General features: G+C 40.4%; 1 protein-coding gene across 1 annotated transcript in view; it reads left to right on the top strand.

The window, feature by feature from the left end:
* man1a2 (mannosidase, alpha, class 1A, member 2) overlaps positions 1–19,921 on the top strand; it is a 128,031-nt gene that overhangs the window by 82,242 nt on the left and 25,868 nt on the right. The window contains exons 7-8 of the mRNA XM_006808150.2: positions 15,762–15,856; positions 19,636–19,759. Coding sequence (XP_006808213.1) covers positions 15,762–15,856; positions 19,636–19,759 — 219 coding nt within the window. The remainder of the gene's footprint in view (positions 1–15,761; positions 15,857–19,635; positions 19,760–19,921) is intronic.

The raw sequence follows: 19,921 nt of genomic DNA, 5'->3' as shown, positions 1-19,921 counted from the left end.
TGTCTGAGAGAGTGGAAACAGTGCAGCAGTGATGGATTGTGTTTACTCCTCGTCTGTCCCCAGCTTTATTCTTTTAGATTCTCCTTCTTTCTACTGCTTTTCTCTTATGTCCTCCAACCTTCTCCTCTCCTGTCTTTAGTCACTCTTTTTGTCCTACTCTACTCAACGCCTGTCTGCACTAGTCTCCACAATCTTTCGCTTCTCTCTTGTTTGTCTGTTCTTCTAAAGGAATTTGATATAAATTATATTTTGTGTACACTTTCGTTTAGAATTGGCTGCAATTAGAGCCATTTTCCATTAGTACCTGCTCAGGTTGGCTCGGTGCGGCCCGACACTCATTTTAGGGTTTTCTATTAGGTCATAGTACCTGGCACAAGGTACTTTTTTTAGTACCTACTCAACAGGATTTCCAAGCAATCCCAACGTCCCCGAGTCTGACTAACTGCCACCTTTGTTTTAGTGTTCATGTCGCATACAAATGATGTCAGTTTGGCTACATTGCTATAGTGAGTTAAACACATTCATCGGTACTCAATTGTAATGGAAAACGAGCCGTACTGCCTCACGTTGTGTCGAGCAGGTCTGAGTAGGTACTAATAGAAAAAGGGCTTTAGTGAGGCAACCTTGCTTGGGACTGTTGTGAACATGCTATCAGCATCCCTTGGTGACCATGGTATCTAAGGATGTTGCTGAGACTGGACACTGCCCCATCCTTATGTATCCAGCAATACCCCCAGCCCAGTGTAAAAACAATTGAATCAGCAGTTTTCACATAGACTCCTTTTATAGTTGGATATAAATTTGAAACATTTTCAGCTCAAGAAAGAGGAGAAAAATAAATTTTGGTGTTTTTGGTGGTTTTTACCCTTCAGCCATAAAAGGCTCGTGGGCTATAGTCATCACCCCACCAGGCAGGCAGTTTGGACACCCAAGTTTGTGAATGCAATAACTCGAGAAAGTAGGATTAAAATTGCTACCATAGGTGTTACCACTAAAATATCTTGGACAAATTTGAATCACAGTAAACTTTAAGTCGACCTCAAGGTCAAGATGTCTCTAATAAGAGGCTGAAGGGTGGCACTGGCGGCCGCCAGTATTTTTCAATACTGGAATTGTTGAAGGAATTGTTTGGGGGGAATAGATCAATTACTAAAATAATCTATGGCTGCAGCGCTGCTGACAGGTGGAGGACGGCTTCTTCCTCTGCTGTGTGAAGTTGCTAATAAATCTGCAAAGGCATCAGTTACTTTCACTGGCAAGTAGTTTGAAAATAAAATGCTCCAACACAAGAACAAAGACATGTCTGTATTCAAACACAATACTTTGTTCTGGAGTTATTTTTAAGTATGATATATTTATTTTTTTAGGTTTTTCTCAAACTTGCCTATTTCACTGGCAGTTTTACTGTACTGAAGAAAACAAACCACTGAAACATAGTATCTATACTCACACTAAAATGACAATTGCCTGGTATTATACCTGCCAAAAACACAGTGTCTGGTTGTTACAGTGGATATGTAAGGCTTTAGAGACTGTGTATGGCGCAACAGAGTGCTGACCTCTGCTGTCAGTTAAATAAACTGTGTAGTGTATGTGTTATAGTGGTATTGAAGCAGGTCAGTGGTTTTCTCTGCATTTATGCAAAGTTGTTTCCCATTGCTCCTGTAGTGAGTGTTGCAACAATTTCTTGCACCTGATTTAGCAAGGGGTACTTAACAGGCCAGTTCACCTTAAAATCAAATGTGTGTTTTCCCCTTTGGCCTGTAGTGATGTTTATTCCTCTGGATTTTCTTTGTGAGGGTGTAAATATACAGCCTGCAGGCCCAGTCCAACAAACAGTCCAGTGTGACCCACTGGATGGTGAAGTGTGAGAAGTCATTCATAGTTTAATAACATGCACTCCTCGTCCTGTCTCTAAGTGTAGTTCAGGAAAGGTTAAAATTATTAAATATGATCATCTGATCATTTTTACAAACACCCAAAGTAAAGGTAAAAATCTTTATTAAAACTGAGTATTCCCTGACTATAGTTGCAAGTTGCTCGTGGTTGCTAACAGACGCTAGGTGAAATTGATTGCTAAGCTCCAGTCATGTAGGTCTAGAGACCAGTCAGTGACCCCACTGGTCAGGCATTGTTAGGGAGTAAGTGGTTGCTGGGTGAAATGGGTCACAAAGATGTATCCAGTGGTGCACTGAGAGAAATCCTTGCAATTACATGCTCTCAAGTAGATTTCTGTGGTTGCCAGTCATTGTTTGAAAACACTTGCAGAGTACTCGCTAAGTGGTGGATGATATAGCCTCAAAACTACATTACGCTGTTTCAAGTGAGTAATTTCTGATGACTTAGAAAAACTGTTGCCCAGTGCATTCACATGTTTATTTTCTGGGGTTGCACATCACCAGCTGCTAGCATCTCCTTCATAGGCTGGTGTGTTTTGTTTTGTTTTTTGCTTTTGCCTTAAATGTTGAAACAAGTTTGTTGTTTCCACCTTATGCAGGAAGCGTTTCCTGCATCAAAAACTTTTAAAAGTAGAAGTTGCTACTGTAGTCTGCAGTAACGCACAATTTTCCCTTTGAAGGTGACCATTGTCTATTTCCTGTCGTAACCAGTTGCTAACTGTTCTCTATGCGATTGAGGCCTTAGCTAGCATCTTTTAGTTGGTGGGTGTAACTTAAGTGTGGTAGTAGAAAAAATAGATTTTAGAAAACTATTCATTTTTTTTATTTATGTGACTAAATCGCTCATGATGTCTGAAGACAGATATTTTTAGCTAAATGGCAAGCGTCTTTCAATTCTGTTATAGTTAAGAGAAGGCAGACATTTTTACAGCTGGTATCTCCTAGACGGGGCAATTTTTCCCAGCTGCTCCCTTATTCATCAGGGTTTGCCACAGTGTGTAGCTTCATATATATTTGATTTGGCAGATTTTTAGGTTGGATGCCCTTCCTGATGAATGCCCAAAGGGATTTATGCCTCCTCCCGGGATCGAACCAGAGATCCTTTGCTTGTTAGGCAAGATTAGATCAAAGATTTTATCGATGAAAGTGATATCTGCCATGAAGACTCCAATGCTCTTTACAACTGTACAAGTTCTGTCATGTCTTTGAGTTTCTTTAGGACTTTTTTAGCCCTCATAAAATTATGAAATAGTGGAGTTGTAGTTCTAGATTGCTTCTTTATGTTGCTAATCGTTTAACAGGTTGAAGCAGGGAAAGGACTTAGAAGTTAACTGCCTTTATTTGTGCCTTCAATAGGATATAATATCTTTGTTGTTGTAAAACAAATGTAAATGCAGTACTTTACTGTGTTTAAAAGGATGCAAATAATTTGCCCATGTGTCCTTCTTTATAAACCCATTAACCTTTCTAAATCTGTCCTCTTAAAGAAAACTATTTCCCTCTTACTTACTCTCTCTTGTCCCTTTGAAGCTGGGTAGCAAGAGTTTCAGTTAAATGAGCATACGTTACAAAAACCAACATGAAGTCATATGGAAGAAAAATGGGAATTAACAGGAAAGAGGTAAAGATGAGATGTTATTGAAAAGTGGAGGTGATATGGGTATAAAGTAATGTAGTGGGAGAGGGTGGAGGGAAAAGTCCAATGACAGGAATGATTTGAGCAAGGAACACCAGATTGCACAGCGAAGGGAGAAGGTCAGGGGGGAGCAAGCAAAGCACTGTAATGTAGAATAATGAGATGAGAGCATCCAAAAGAAAAGCTGAAGTCTCTGCAGGCATAAACGGCCATAACCACCCTGTGGACAAGCGAATGGGTGGAGGGAGGGGAAAGAGATAAAGAGATGGAGAATGACAGCAGTGGAACATGAAATGAAGCTGAGGGTGGTGGAGACAGAAGAGGGGCTGAGATAATGATGGTAAGGGCAGAAAAAGCAGGGAAGAGAAGAAGAAAATTGAAGAAGGGAAGAAGTTTAGGAAAGGAGAGATGGTTGGTTTTTGGGCAAAGGATAAATCTAACATACAGGCAAAAAGAAGGAAGAAGGCAGATGAGATCGAATGGAGAGAGATCACAAATGAAGAAGAAATGCTAGAATGGAGGCAGAAAGAAGATGGCAAGAAAAACAACAGGCAAAAGAAGTGTGGAGGGGACAGAAACTTAAATATGGATAGGAGACAAGTAACAAATGTGCCTACATACATGCTGTTTATTTTGTATCCGCAACCAAGACACATTAGTTTAAACCTAATAAGACGTCATCCCTGCAAGATTCCTCCTTCATCCAGTTTTTTCACATTTCTCCATCATTACCCCAGTCTTCACCTCTTTCCTGCTCACTCTCTGTTTGCACACTGATGTAGAGCTAAGCTGCTTCTTGTCCAGGCTCTGCAGACTCCAGTATTCATAGGCTGCCTGTTTGACCTCATTTAACCCATCAAACAAATTGGGGGCATCTCTCTCTCCGTGAATGGCTGCTGTTGCTGTGCTGCCCAGCAGGAGGGGAGTTGGTTACACAGGGGGTCAACTGGAGAGGGAGGGTTTGTTTCACTTTGTAGGACCGAGCTGCCCTGATCTTAGTACTTGGCACTAAGATGCACAAATGCAACAAATTTGAAATCAGGTGAGTCTAAGATTTTAAAAAAACACTCATTAACAACAACCTCCTTTCATTAATGTTGAATATTAGGCGTTGCAGATGATGTGGTAAAAATAGAAAAAGAGCTTATTAGGACAGCCACATTTAATATAATGAGGTTGTTGTGGTTTTGTCAATAACACATTAGTTATGCTTGGCGTTAAGAGACAAGGTATGGTACAACACCATGCTAACCTTGTACAACACAGTAGTAAATTTCAGATTTAGTTAAAAACAACTACACAATTACAAGTTCAGTGTGTTTTTGCACTTGCTGTTAGGAGTCACTTTTGCATCTGGCAAATTTTGATGAGTGCTGTTACTTTGTCTGGTTTTTAAATTGAGAGGAACATTGCTTTTAAATGTGATTTGAGTGCACTGTTCAAATGGTGACATACTGAATGAACAGTTTTGAGACTAATGGAGACGCACAGACTTACACAGAAGAATTGACCAGTACGTGTATGTATGTGTGCTGTAACCGTGAGATTTGGAAGTTTCATCTCCGTGTCAAACTGGGATAAATATGTTTACCAAACTAACTTGTAGACTTATAACGTGGTTTTAGCCTCGATGAGGTCACTCAGTCCCATTAGGTGTCAGTCAGGCAGGCCTAGAGCCTGGTTAGCGACCATTTGGATGGAAATGCATAGTCACAGTCAATGTTGTGAAATTGATCACAAATAGGTGTACAGCACTGCACTGAAAACTTGCTTGTGGTTACTTTAGGTTGGTAGGTTGCCGTGCTTGCCCGTAGTTTTATAGAAGACACCAACTTGACTGCAAACTGCTCATCAAGTGGTCATGAGACTGTGAAGTGCAATGCAAATCAGAAACAGAGAATTTTCACCTGAATGTAAAAGCTTCACTTTTGAAATGTGTTGGTTGCAGCTGCAAGGACATGTTCCACTTGACCAAATTTCATTACAGCTCAGAGAGTACAGTAGTGAGTGTTTGCAAACAAATCACCATGTCCCATGCAAACCACCGGCAACCACTGCAATTTGTTTGTGACCAAAGCAATTACAATGAGTTTTTTAGTGCAGCACACTCTTTGCAGGTGATTTCACCCAGCGTCAGCATCTTTTTACAACCTGAAGAGTCGCCCTCTGCTGGTCATTACAAGCAAAGCCAACTTTCAGGCACTTCTCACTAGCTTTACTTTTCAAACCAAGTAGCTGTAGCCATCTTTCATTTACAGACTTTGATCTATGACAGTTGTCATTATTATTGGACAGCACATGTATGGACATTATTGGGGCTCATAATGCACAAAATCACATAGAATACACATTTATATGATAAGAAATAGCAAAACACTGAAAAAGGGTTTGTTTAAAAAATGATTACAATATATATTTTCTGCAGATATACTGGATTCAAGTCAAGTAGCATCAATATTGACATTCGGTACCATAAGATAGCAGTGCATATCGAGGCCACCTCAGCTGTTTCTAGCAGCAGTTGTCTAGTTTCCCCCAAGAATCCTTTTCTCCGTTGCAGATTTTGCTGTGATGACATGCTCAGTAACTGGCTGCTGTTGTGCCAGCAGGCACGCACACTTTCAGGGGAGGGGAAGGGAAACCAAGATGGTGTAACAAACAGGAGAGAAATTTAAATTTGAATACAGTTTCACGCATTTCTCTCTGCAAACAAAACTTGCAAATCAGTGAAGGGGGGAAAAGCGCAACCTCAAACAGAGGAGGGGAGCTAGAAGGAGAACAAGGTTGGCCCAAATGAGATTAAACCAGAGAGCTGTGGAGACACGAGAGAAATGGGTGCAAAGAGGGGTGGAGGACAGAAAAAGAGTGAGAGATTTTGGTAGCAGAGATGACAAGCAGAAAGATGTGGGGAAATGGACCATGCTGTGAAGACAGGAAAAGAAAGAGGATAGAGGCTAAAAGAATTAAGTTAATGAGGGAAAGAAGAGAAGGATGTAGAATGGGGAAATGGGGGGGAAAGATATGTCTGTATGAATTAATAGTGAAGACTTGCAGGTGTACAGTTCATATGAAAGTTGTGCTTCAGTTTCACGAGATGCTTATCTGAAATTTTGCTTTATTTAACCATCACATAACCATAACATCCAGTTACAGCTATTTGTGGCTGTCTGACATTTTGATTTTCATTCAGTCGTTTCCTGTATAGGAAAAACAAGTCAGCTTTGTTCTATTTTTAGCTGTCCTCCAGGAAAATATGGCAACATTTGACAAAGACTTGCCTTTTGAGCTAAATACTAAATACAGTGGAGACTATTTAAATGCGTCAGGTGGGACGACACACCAGAACAAGACCCGATGAAGGCAGAGTAACTCATCAGTCATAGCTTCTTTTTAAAGGCATTAGTGCAGCATTTCAGTTAATGCTCAATGGAAAATGTGTCACATTTGACGGCAGTCTGTTTGATTCACTCCGATGGCAACAAATGAAGTTGTCACTGAGCCAGTTTGATGATGGCCTTTGAGTTTTTCTCCGCAGCAGCTCATCTTTGTGCCTTCTGCCTTTGATCCTGGCCCATTGGGTGCGAAACAATATAAGCAAATGGATCAAGTGATGGCAAAGTGGCAAGACAAAGTATGGAAATGACACTGTAACCGTATACACACACACGGGGTGGGGTGACTTAATCCTGTCTCTCCTGCTGGCCCCCAGGCCCCTTCTTACCAAGCAGGCACTTTCAGCACATTTCACAGTCTACCCCTTAATCCCTTTAGGAGGCTCCATTACATGTCAACTGTGGCCCACTGCTTACACCAGAGACCGTGTGCATCTTCTTGCATATAGCGAGTGTGTGTCTGTATGAGAAATGTTGATCTTATTAAGTCATTTAGGCAAGCGCTTAATTGTACAGTAGCTCTTTTCACAGAGTGACCTCTGGGGAACGAGTTGGTGCTTAATATAATTAATCATACCTGTACCTACTGAATGATACAAATTAGAGTTTTATTTTACTTTGTTATAATAGCATTAGTATTGTAAGTGATGTGTAGTTATTCTTTTACAGAAGGACCTAAATGAAGAGTTAATCTTCACAGGGCAGTTTGATCATTTATTTTTTGCAGTGGAATTTCTCATATATCACATTTAAGTGGGCAAGTATCACTGGTTCATATTTATGGGGAACATATAGGAAAGAGGAATGCAGAGAGACCCTGCTGTGATGTAGGGCAGTTACTTCAGAGGCAATGCTCATGTACCAGCTGCTACAACGTTGCATGGAGTGGAACATTTAGCTTTTTTCACTTGGCCTTATTGATATCGCCAGGAGGAGGACTGGGTCAAATGCCTGTCCTCCTGTGCTTTTCAGGCATTGCAGGGGTGATTTTCATCAGCAGGAGAATTGTTTGTGTAAGACTAGCTTCTCTGCCATCAGGAGCTTTCATTGCACTCATAGTAATGTGACAGATTGTCTCCTTCAAAATGCTTGGACACAAAGTTAAGGTCCTTCTTCATCAGATTAAAGACTTTTATGTTGAAAGAGCAAAGATTGTTCCACCAGCACAGACGTCTAACTTAGCGTTTTCCTTTGCAGTGGATAAAAAGTCTTGCAGGAATACTGCGCAAATATTAGCATCATTTTATTATTCTCAATGGATGGGCTACTGTCATCAATCTGAACTGCTTAACCACTTTATGGTCGGTGAATATAGCCTATGCCAGTGGTTATAGGGCGAGGGGCAGGGTTAGAGGTGGAGAGGTCGCCACATCCAATCCCACATCCACACTTATGGCCAGCTCAGAGTCACCAATTAACCTAACAAGCATGTCTCCAGGCTGTGTGGGGTAACCAGCTCCTATGGGGAGTACATGTAAATCCTGCCTCGGCCAAGTGGGAGGTTCCAGTTTTTTCTAATGGCTTAACTGTTGGTTCTAGATGTTATTCTGCCACCTGTCGATGACAGCTGCATTTTTTAAATTGGAAATATAAAAGTTAAAGCTATACGTTGTGTATTTGTTCATGGTTTTTGTGTATATATTTTTTCCTTTTTGTGCTTGTGCACACTGTGCTTCTGTATCATACTCTGACATCTCCTATCAGAGTGCTTTGCAGTGATGCTAGTCTCTTCCAGCTGCCTGCAGCTTACAACTGATATCCCCATGTGCAATAACTGGATCACTGACCGAGTTCAAGACGTGTTTGAGTGGTGGAAGCGGCTTTCCAAGTCCCTAGGATGTAACATAGATGCCCCATTTGGCAGGTAGTTTCATTCAAATGGGCATACAGGACCATTGCACACATGCTTAGCGCAGCTGGTCCCAGTAAGAATGAAACCTCTCGTCCCAGCAGCATTAATGTCTATCACGAGGACCACAAAACCAGCTGGTGTCCCCCTATAAACCTCCAGCCTTTCCTGCCATACTGTGAACCTGCTCTCTGTGAATTTGACCCACTGAAACAAACATTCACACATCCTCAGGGCACTACTAACCCAGCAAGTATTTTTAAGGATCCCCAGGATTTATTACCTAACTATGTAATGGCATCGCAGTCTCCACATTGTCCCATATCTTTGCTGTACAACAATGCCTTCTTACTTAGCAACTAACATACAGCAAAGGCTCATAGTGATATATCAGTGATAAGTTCAAATTAGCGTAGTGCCATTCCAGCTTTTTATTCAGGTACAAAATATATGTGCCAGACCTAAATTCACTGCCTGACCTTGGCGCTTTTCCCCCCTATAGATTGTGTGTTTCACATCTGCGTGTGTGCGTGTGTGTTCATTGGGTGAGTACATCCTTCAGTGATCGATTTTCGAGGCGTTCTGTAATGCATTTTAAAAGGCTGGACCCTAAAGCTGTCAGCCCTGGAGGGAGAATGACAGAAACAAGTTGGGAAACGCCAGAGACCACACTGTCTTGGTTCATCCTCCCCAAGGATTTTACCTCACAGCTCTCAATATCCTAATCTTGTCTCCTTGCTACAGTAAATATGATGTCAACACAATAGATACACATAGGCCTTCTGGGTACTCCGCTGCAGTGAGGACACAGGGTTCTCTTTTTGGTTTGTTGATGATGTAACAGTGGTACATTTCACAATTAAGCAATCATTTGGAGAATAGGACAGAATGTCAAAGTCGAGGTTGAATAACTTTCAGTAGACACGAAGAATACGAAATGAGGATGCGCTCTTGGAGCTACTTAGTGCCAAATCTCTCAGCGACCTGTTCGAGGGCAGTTTTAATGTTGAGGCTTTTTGTTCTGTTGTTCTGTTGAAGAGGACCTGTTATTATGCTCTCTGTACTGCACAAAGGTCTTGAGTCACATCTCATTGTCTTTTTTGTATTTTGCTAGGAAAATGGCAACTATGTGTGAATAAATGAGACATGCAAGCAAAAATGGAAATGCAGTATATAAGGCAGAAGCAAGTCTCCAAAAGTTGATTCTGTTCATCTGGACGTAGCATTTTGTAGGAGAAACGTTTCACGGATCACATTAACTCAGTGGACCGACACATCAAATTCACCAGGGAGGATATGAAAAGTGGCAGGTTAGCCTTCTTAGACTGTGAGATTTCCATAAGTAATGGGGGACATCTAAAAGCTAACGTGTACCGTAAACCTACACATATCTAAGGTTTGACTCTCATCATCCACTGGAGCACAAACTGGGTGTCATCAGGACGCTACAACACAGAGCGAACACCATCCCCACAGACACAGCGGCCAGGGAGGCAGAAGAACAGCACATCAAGAAGGCCCTGAGTAAATGTGGGTATCCCAGCTGGACTTTTGTCAAAGCTGGAAAGGCACCTAAAGAAAGCTCCAGACGATCCTGGAGAGAAGGACAACCGCTGCCCAAGCGAAAACCTGTAGTGATCCCATATGTGTCAGGAGTATCGGAGCAGTTGAGACACATTTTTTGTAAACACCGGGTCTCTGTGGCTTTCAAACCCCAAAACACGCTGCACCAAGAATTGGTCCACCCCAAGGATCGGGTCCCCTGACACAAACAGAGTAACATAGTGTACGCTGTTAAGTGCCAGGAGGATTGCCAGGATTTATACATCGGGGAAACCATACAACCTCTGGCGAAGCGGATGGCACAACACAGAAGAGCTCGTCAAGCCAGGACTCTGCAGTCTATTTACACCTACAGGCCAGTGGACACAGTGACAGGGAGGAACGCTGGTTTGAGTGCGGAGTCAAGGAGGCAATATACGAGGAGGAGGCCTAAGGGTACATCTGTGACCATCTTACAATGCTGTGATTGTAGCCATTCCCCAACTCTCTGTGAATGGTACTCATGGCCATTGATCAGTGGTCTTTGATCAGTAGGTTTTGGTCAGTGGTTGTTGATCAGTGGTCATGACAATTTGCATAATTAAGATTAAGGAACTGACCTCCAAGCCCATTGTTCCTTCAGTGGGCTGGTTTCAGTCATTATGCAAATGTACTGTTTATAAGATTGAAACCTGCAGTCAGCTGAGACTGAAGAAGTCGCTTGGATGAGTAACGAAATGTTTCTCCCACAAAACGCTACGTCCAGATGAACAGAATCAACTTTTTGGAGATTTACTTACCTGGCTGATTGAGCATGCATCAAGAAGTTTGGAAGTCATGCAGTATTTAGTATGATAATTTTTACTAACTCTGGGAGAACCTAAAGTTAAAAATATGAAGCTGGGAAAGAGCAAAACAGGCCCCATTTATGTAATCTGTTGGTACAACAACAACCTTTCGTATACTGTAAGTGATAAATAGATAATCAAGCTACACTTGTCATACTTTTCTACAAATTTAGTACCAAAAATGTCCACATGACTTTCACTAAATAATGCAGTCATTGACAAAGTTTGATTCAAATCAGGCTTAATTGCCTCAAAACAAGTAAAATGGCTCAAACATTACATGTATTAAGTGTAGCCATGCTTCAGTCAGGCAAATGTACGGATAGTTATTAAGCAGAAACACTACATCTGTCTCTCTTTGGTGCTGTCTGTTAGAAAAGTAAACCTATCTGGTTTCTGGCTGCTTTTCCTTAACGTTTTTTCCCCTGTAGCTCTGCATGTAAATGGAGGCAGTGGAGGGAAATGATTATCATAAAGAGTCCAATTTTATCTGTGAACGCGGCTGACTATTTCCCCGGTGGGTCGTTTGGCTCCTGTTCCTGCTTGATGGCATCAGCAGCAAGATTGCCAATAAAAGTTTGTCAAGGGCCTCGGTGCACCCAGCCGACAGGCCACGGATAGATGGAAAGGTTTATGACGGCTGAGTACATGCACAGCGCAACTTTCACAACCTGACAAAAAAAAAGTCAGTCGGGTGCAGAAGGTAAAGGCAAATCTCTCCATAGGAATTGCTAATATAGGCGTGCCATTATCACTGCGTGAAGAAACAGCTTTTCAGCTCCACATACGCCCACAGTTCTGTAAGTGATTCCCAGCAGTTAACCGGCTGTTTACACACCGTGCATGGTGAAACAACACCGCCATCATTTTCTGCTAGTGTCATAGGTTTCCTAAAGCGTACAGTGTACCTGCTTGAAATTATAGTTTTTTGAGGGTTTTAAAAATAAACCAGTATGTCTGTAAAATATTAATGTGTGTAGAAGAGGCATAGAATAGCAAAGTTGCCCTTAATAGTCTTTATTGTTGTGGAAGGTAAAATTCACATTTACAGTGTGCAACGTCTCTGAAGAAAGCTTTCAAACACACAGAACAAACATGGTTCAGTTGTACAGTTTCTCACTACCCTCTAAGTACTCAAGTTGCTACTTGTACTGTGAGACAATCTTAAATCTGCATACATTTATAAGTGTTGCTCAGCTGGGTCTCAGTTTATTTTGTCAGCCGTCCTCCTTTACTTTGTAGTGTGTGTGTGTGTGTGTGTGTGTGTGTGTGTTTGGTTTGAGATAATTCAGTCTGTTTGATAAAAATCCCACCAGTACTGGTTGGACAGCATCTGCCCTCAGATGAGATGTGATAGTCTTGTCCTGGGTGTGGTCCCGTCTATACCAGCCTACTTTTTCATCATTCTTTTTCTCTCTGCCTCTTTCATCCCTTCTCAGCCTTCTGAGTAAATTTTCTTCATTTCCTTTCATGCAATTCATATCTTGTTCATATGCAGGCCTATTTTGCATCGACTTGACGGCGTCATTCCCACTCTCCCTCCCCTTGTCTCTGTCTATTTGTTTCATGTTTAACTCCACAGTTTGACCTCCAAGTCTTCTGTACAGTGTCCCCCTGGCTGCTTAAGTATTCTGCAAACACCAGCATGTGTTATTGCTCCCTCTTACTTTGTGAGACAGCAGGAATTTACCATAGATCTGGTCTCTCTATAAAACTGTTCAGCCCTGACAGATTGTGTTGATGAATCAGCCTCCGTCTGCCCTGTGTTGAACCACTTCTCTCTGTGGCACTGCTGTCTACTAGTTATATAAAGGCCTCTTTGGGCATTTGTCCCACAACTGTCCTCCATGAGTGAAATACACATTGCAAAACTGGAAATTGAAAGTTTTTACAGGCCTGGCATTCTTGAACCATTTTCTTTTTACTGGCAACATGTTTGCCATTCACACTTTACTAAAATGCTGCAGTGAGATCAGATTTGAGTCGGTCCATATCAGCTCACCCAGACCTCCCAGTTTATGTCATGGATTCTGTTAAATATTGTGGAAACTTCTGTTAAGTTCATAGGATTTCTTTGTCTCGGTGCAAATACTCCATGAACTTTATTGATTTATTAATTCATTTATTGACTCTGTGATAATATTTTTTCCACCTCCTATAAGCACACATGTTCAATAATCATGTTTTTTTGATTAACTGTAATTGGCTTACTGTGCTCAGATCAGCCAATAAATGCGTACCAGTTCAATTTGAATGGACCAGTAGGTGGAAGCTCTACACCTGGAAGACAAGAGAAAAAGAACAGCAGCAGTGCCACTTATCATGGCATGTAACAGTGAATGATAGTTTTCGTACATGACTGTAATCATGCAGATGCTATTAGCCACCCTCCACAATGTACAATATGTGGTTTAAAAAAAAAAAAAGAACAAAGCACAACAGTTCATTTTTGTTATACAGCATTTTTAATGTAGCTTACCATAAGTAGTGGGCATATCAACTGAAAATATAATATTGTATTAAGTCCTTACATTTACTGTATCTTTTCAACTCAGACCATAAGCTCTACAATATTGTCCACTTTGTTTGTTTTCTTCTATATAAATTTAACCTGTGTCTCCTGACCCCTTCAAACGTGTCTTCCTTACACGCAGACAAGGTTTCGGCCATAGACTGTATAAGACATGGATGTAGGTAGCATGATCACTCACTGGTTTCTCAAGGCTCCGTTTGAAGCCTGGAGATGAGCGTTTCCACAGTCGCCATCTTGGCTGCAAAAAGCAGACATGATCAGTGTCGCCTCCAGTATTATTTCTTAGGGGTTCCCATATGGGGGGGCACTAAAAATATTGGGGTGGCACACCAAAAACAGAATTTTGTGTTTTATTATGCAGTTGTCAGATATAGGTTTTTTTAAAAAATATGGAAAAGAGAGAGACAAAGGAATTATAAGCCTAGTTAATTTCCTGCTATTAAAGTAGAAATGGGTACATATAAAAACCAAATAAGATTTTGAAGCAGTAATAACTAACAAGTTCATGTTCAACTCATTGTAGGGTGTCTTCTTCTCTTGTGTTAATTACCAACCACTGGGGGTTGGTAATAACTGTTATCGGCATGTGGTGGTTTTCAGATAGAATACAGGTTTTTAGGCACTTGTGCATTGGCTTAATTTTTTCAACCCAGAAGCTACATCCATGTTTAATGTTGCCTTACAAAAATGGTTGTTGGAAATCTTTTTTTAAAGTAGCTTAAAAATCAGGCAGGACACGAGATTGAACTTGTGCGCATAAAGCTGTGTACACCAAAACATGTCTGTCTTCCTAGTGTCAGTTATATGTGAACATACAACATGATGTAAAACTATTGCAAGGCAGATTAAATTTATTATGACTCTTATAATAAAATATATAAAGAGGCTACATTTGGCTCCTCCCTGCCACAGGAGGTCACCTCAGTGGGTTGCACCGCATGTTTGATTTAGCAGAGTTTTACACTGAATACCCTTACTGACGCAACCCCCAAAGAGGATTTGTAACTGTACTACTTTAATTGCATAAAAGAGAAAATTAGAGTAAAAAATAAATCACTTTCACTCATTACTTTGACTATTGAAAGGCCATAACATCATCATTCACTGGCATTCCTGCAACACAACACTACTTTCCCCCCACACTCCCACCACAACCACCCACCCGTTCTGCAGGTGTGCTTCTGTGCTCGCAGCTGGATCTGTGTACTTTAGATGACCATATTAAGAATATCCCATCTCACTGACATCAAACAGACATTACTTTACTGCTGCCTACAGAGTTACTTCCACATATTCTGGCCTTATTAAGTGAACCCAGTATTGAATATGAGACTCCAATGCTGCAACAGTAAGAAACAAAAGCCGTCTTCTTTCTGTTCTATTCAAATATAATGTAAAATATGTAGGATAGTTTATTAGAATGTCAACTGACCGCGGATGAAAGTAAACGCCTGCTGCTGGAAAAAGGTCTTTTCAGTAGATGCTGTCGTCTCAGTCGCTGCTGAGCTGAATCACAACATCCACAGTGGCATTTTCAGCTTTCAGCATTTGCTTGTATTCAGTTCAGCAGCAGAATAACCTTAGTTTCCTTTTATCTCTTTGATTGGCAAGCTGAGAAAAGAACAAGCGCTGCAGCGAGGGCTTCTGAGCCTTCATCTGTCAAACTAGCAGCAGAACTTGTGTAATCTCCAAACGAACACATGTCCATTTCTCTGCATCAGTCTGTAGAAATTAGACACCAGTCATGATAATAGAAATCTAGACTGTGTCCTATGCCCTGCAAGGTTTTCTCCCGAGACATATCGGTATTTCTCTCAAACTGCAGCACAGTTTGAAGGGAGGTTTTGCATATATTAAGATTTCTGTATTCTCCAAAAATCAGCTCAGCTCTGTAGCCGTCATTTAGCAATCATGTCTCTCCCAGGATCCACCATTCTGCATTTGTTTGGTTGTTGGCAGTTGTTTTATGCTTGTGTTTGTCAGGTTTTTGAGTCGAACATTTAGCCGGGCAAATGAATGAAGTGTATATGTTTAAAGTGAACCCTTTCTCTCACACTCTCTAGGTTTTCAAACTGAAGGCAGTCCAGCTAGCTGAGAAGCTGCTTCCTGCCTTCAACACCCCCACTGGTATCCCCTGGGCCATGGTCAACCTTAAGAGGTTTGTGACACTACCACTAAAAACCATCCCATCATCTGTTAGGTTCTCTTAAATGCTGAAATGAGTATGAAATAAATTCCACACGATCAGAAATGCCAGTTTTCTTTTGAGACTACACGAGATTTAACAGATTTTACCAGAATACTAATGAAGAGTTTATAGATATCAGTTTGCTTTACTTAACAACTACAGTTGTGGTTGGAAGTTTACATCCACTCACGAGCATGAATGTCATGGTCATTTTGGTGTTTTATTGATTACTTTGAAGTGTTCTTTTTCTAGGGCAGCATACATCTCCAATGACTTTAAAAAAAAAGAATAAAGCACATAAATTTGAATTTGTTTTGGATTATCTCTAATTGACTCAGTTACATACATATAACCTCACTAATATTTGGTTAAAAACCACTCTGGAAGTTGAATCTTGACCAAATAGCCATCAACAAGTTTGTGGCATAATTCTGTCGGGATATTTGACACTCTTCTTGGCAGAATGGGTGGAGTTCAATGGTTGGTGTCTTGGCACTGACCTGTCATTTAAGTGTAGTCCAAACATTTTTAATATGGTTGAGTTTGGGGCTTTAGAAACACCACTCCAGAAGCTTGATGGAGTAATTTCTAAACAACTACAGACACTGAGCATCAGTTCAAACAACTAAGTACGTGTTATGTCTGTGAAGGTTCTCAGTCATCCAGGTCATCGTAGTCAAAGGAGGTCACCATTTGACCTTAGAACTGAAGAAGCTTCTCGGATGAGAGGTGAAATGTCTTCAAGTAACTTAAAGAAGTCCAGACGCTTTTCTTTGCAAGCTCCTTTGACTAAGTACGTGTTACTTAGATGTGTCACCACTTTGTCTGAAAGAAGAGCCAGACTTTCACCCTCAGATCAGAGGAAATTAGTTAAGATGTTCAAGGAACAACCTAGAAGCCATGAAGACTCAAGCCTGTCATGACCTGAAACACCAACGTCATAGTTCAGAGGGAAGCCAGTTTATCACCTTCAGCTGAGAGGGTGTTCTGATAGGACAATAATCCCAAACAAGCATTAGCACGCACTGGTTCTGGAAGGGATAAAGCAGGCTAATAGTAAACTTCTCGCCTTCCCTATTGAGCACCCAATTGAACACTTAAAATCCAGGGAAACCGTTTAATTTAATCTTATGTTTTATTGATATCTTTTTCTCTTTGTAAGGTGACCTTGGGTTTTAGAAAGGTGCCCTCAAATAAAATGTATTATCATTATAATTATTATTATTATTATTAATTTCAACCTTGATAAATTGATAAATAACTCTCAATACATTACATTTCTGAAAGTAGCCACCCTTTGCTTTGTTGACAGCGTTGCAAACCCTTGGCCTTCTCTCAGTGAGCTTCATGATGTAGCCACCTGAAATGGTTTATACATAATGGTTAAACACTAGACTTTTTAGTCTCCCTGCCTCTCAGTTTAGGTCAGCTTTGCTGTGATTTATAGTTCCTTGCAGACAGAAGGTTTGACCAGCAGGTAGACGGTGCTCACAGCCAGAGCTGTGTGCCTATGTTAACTGTATTAGCAATATCCCCTGTGAGCGATATCATACAGATGTAAGAGTAGAAAAAAAGTCTGACACTGAGTATTTAGTGCAGTGTTTTATCGTACCAACATACACATTTTTAAGGTGCTGAAAGAGTTAATAAAAGATAGAAACACATTCACAGTTTTGCTGCTTGGACCTTACAAGCAAAATCATTGCTTTTAATGTATTTAAAAGTTGGCTTTGACTTTTTTTTTAGGTCTTCCAAACTCAGTAAGTGTGTGTGGGCCTGTGTGTGTGTGTGTGTGCGTCTCAATAAAGCCAAGTCCAAGTCTTGGGGGAAATTTTTGGAAGTTGTGCAAATTAGTTTTATAAAAAGCTGCAAAAAATCCAGAACCAGTGTTAAATTCAACTTTTAGAAACATGTAACCATCCTGTTTGTAATGTCGGTTCTAACAGTGGTCTGCTTGCCTGATGTATAATGTTACTCTAACATTCATCTCTTTCTGTTCTTGTTAGTGTTTCTATTCTCATTTTCTTTCCTCCTCCCTTTCATTTCTCCCATGCACAGAATGAGAAACTTTGTGCAGTTTTATGCCTCATGTGTACTCTCTCTCCTGTCCTAGCCTGCCCTCTCTATTATCAGTTTACATCTTCTTATTCAGCATGAAACAATGAAATCAAATTACATAATTGCTGGTCACTACATATTCAGTTATTATGTGTGTGTGTGTGCGTGTACACAGATCACCATCCCATAGCTACACAGTCACACGCACCACAAATACTCTTGGGAACAACTGTACACAGAGGAATTTAAACAAACCAGAAAAAACAATAAGTGACAAACCTGTTTATATAAGGTGCTTTACACACAAACACACAAGTCACAGCCTATTAATGTTGCATCCTGTCATGTAAAGCTGAAGCTTTCCCATCCACGTCCTGCGTCACATGACTGAGAAAAGAAGACTTCAGAGCACATCAACAGCCTGAAGCTCTGCTGTGTTTCCCTAGACCAAAAGATATTTAAATTGATTATATACCATATTAGCACATTTATATGGTTGTTATGAAGATGAAAAATTTAAAACATGCCATTAAAAAAGTTTACTTCTTTTGCATTCCTGTTAAATTTTTTATTAGGTTCCTATTAAACCTGACGCAAGTCCTTAAAAAAGGTCCGAAATACACCTGCATTTAAAAGACTTAAAATAGTATCAAACTTTCTTAAATTTAGTTTGCATGGTTTCTAATTTTAAGTAAAAGTGCAACATGACTGATTAACACTTTAGTTTAACAGTGACAAAATTAATTTAACCTTGTAGCTTTTAAATAGGTTGCAACGTAATAAAATTGAAAATCAAAATGTGTTTTTTCTGGCATGTTGTATCTTTAAACCCTTCTTTACTTCAGTGTAACCGCATCAGTAATTTCCATGAAGCATGTGTTCTTCCTGTCTTATGGAGTGCAGCTAGCGAGAGCTCCAAGGATGAGTGGAGTCATTTGCTAACGTTTATTGCAGCTGCTGGTATTATGCATGCCTTCACAGTCTGGTTGTGCTTGACTGTGTTTTTGCCTCAAGTAGTGAAATAAGTTGTTTTCACCTTTAGAAGAAACAGTTTTCTTACGTATTATGTTGGAGGTAGTTTAAGTAGCTTCCTTTTTAAATACTAAATCCTTAACAGAGGCTGAAATGTGGCTCTTGCTCTCACATGTTCCTGGGAGTTTCGTCTTGCGTGCACAGCGTGGAATTAAAATGTTTGGCATTTATCTGTGATATCACAACATGATACTTTTATATCATGTTTAATTTAATCTGGTGTTGCCATTGATGATATGATGTGCTGCAGTCCTGGTCAGGACAAATGTGTTTATTGTCTTTTTTCGCATTGTTAAAGGCAACAGTAGCGAAATGGTTAGCATATGTGTTGGTTATACAAATTCCTTGATAGATCCAAGATAAGAAACATTAGAGGAAACCATGATAATGATAAGAATTAAGGCCTGGCTAGCCTTGTTGGGCTCTGATAATGTGAATAAAGCAGATATCTGAAAATCCTTGCCATAAAAACTGACACGTAAATCCTTATTCAAACTGTCCATCCATCATTGGTTTAAGTTGAAACCCAATTAGCCTACACAGAAATATTGAGCCAATAAAAGTCTTTATCACTTATTTAACTTCCCGATATTTTTCTGTTTTTTGCCACCATGACCAAGTCTCAGTTCTTTGTGCTTGTTTGTTCTTGTTTTCTTCAGTGGGGTCGGCCGTAACTGGGGTTGGGCGTCAGCAGGCAGTAGTATCCTGGCTGAGTTTGGGACCCTCCACATGGAGTTTGTTCACCTCACCTACCTGACAGGAAACCCAGCCTACTATCAGAAGGTAATAGTATGAATGTACACTGTATGTCCTAATTTTCATGCTGGCGTCCTGATTTGTTATTTAACTGCGGATAACGGTCTAAAAACAGTTTTTTGAGAAAAAAAATATAGCCTTTTATCTTAAATAAGAGAAACCACATTCCAAATAGAAGTGCTGAAATAT

The sequence above is a fragment of the Neolamprologus brichardi genome, chromosome 16 (assembly GCF_056152115.1).
Source record: "Neolamprologus brichardi isolate AB-2024 chromosome 16, ASM5615211v1, whole genome shotgun sequence".
Classification (NCBI taxonomy): Eukaryota; Metazoa; Chordata; class Actinopteri; order Cichliformes; family Cichlidae; genus Neolamprologus; species Neolamprologus brichardi.
The sequence above is the reverse complement of the archived record's forward strand: the minus strand, read 5'-3'. Positions and strand labels throughout refer to the sequence as shown.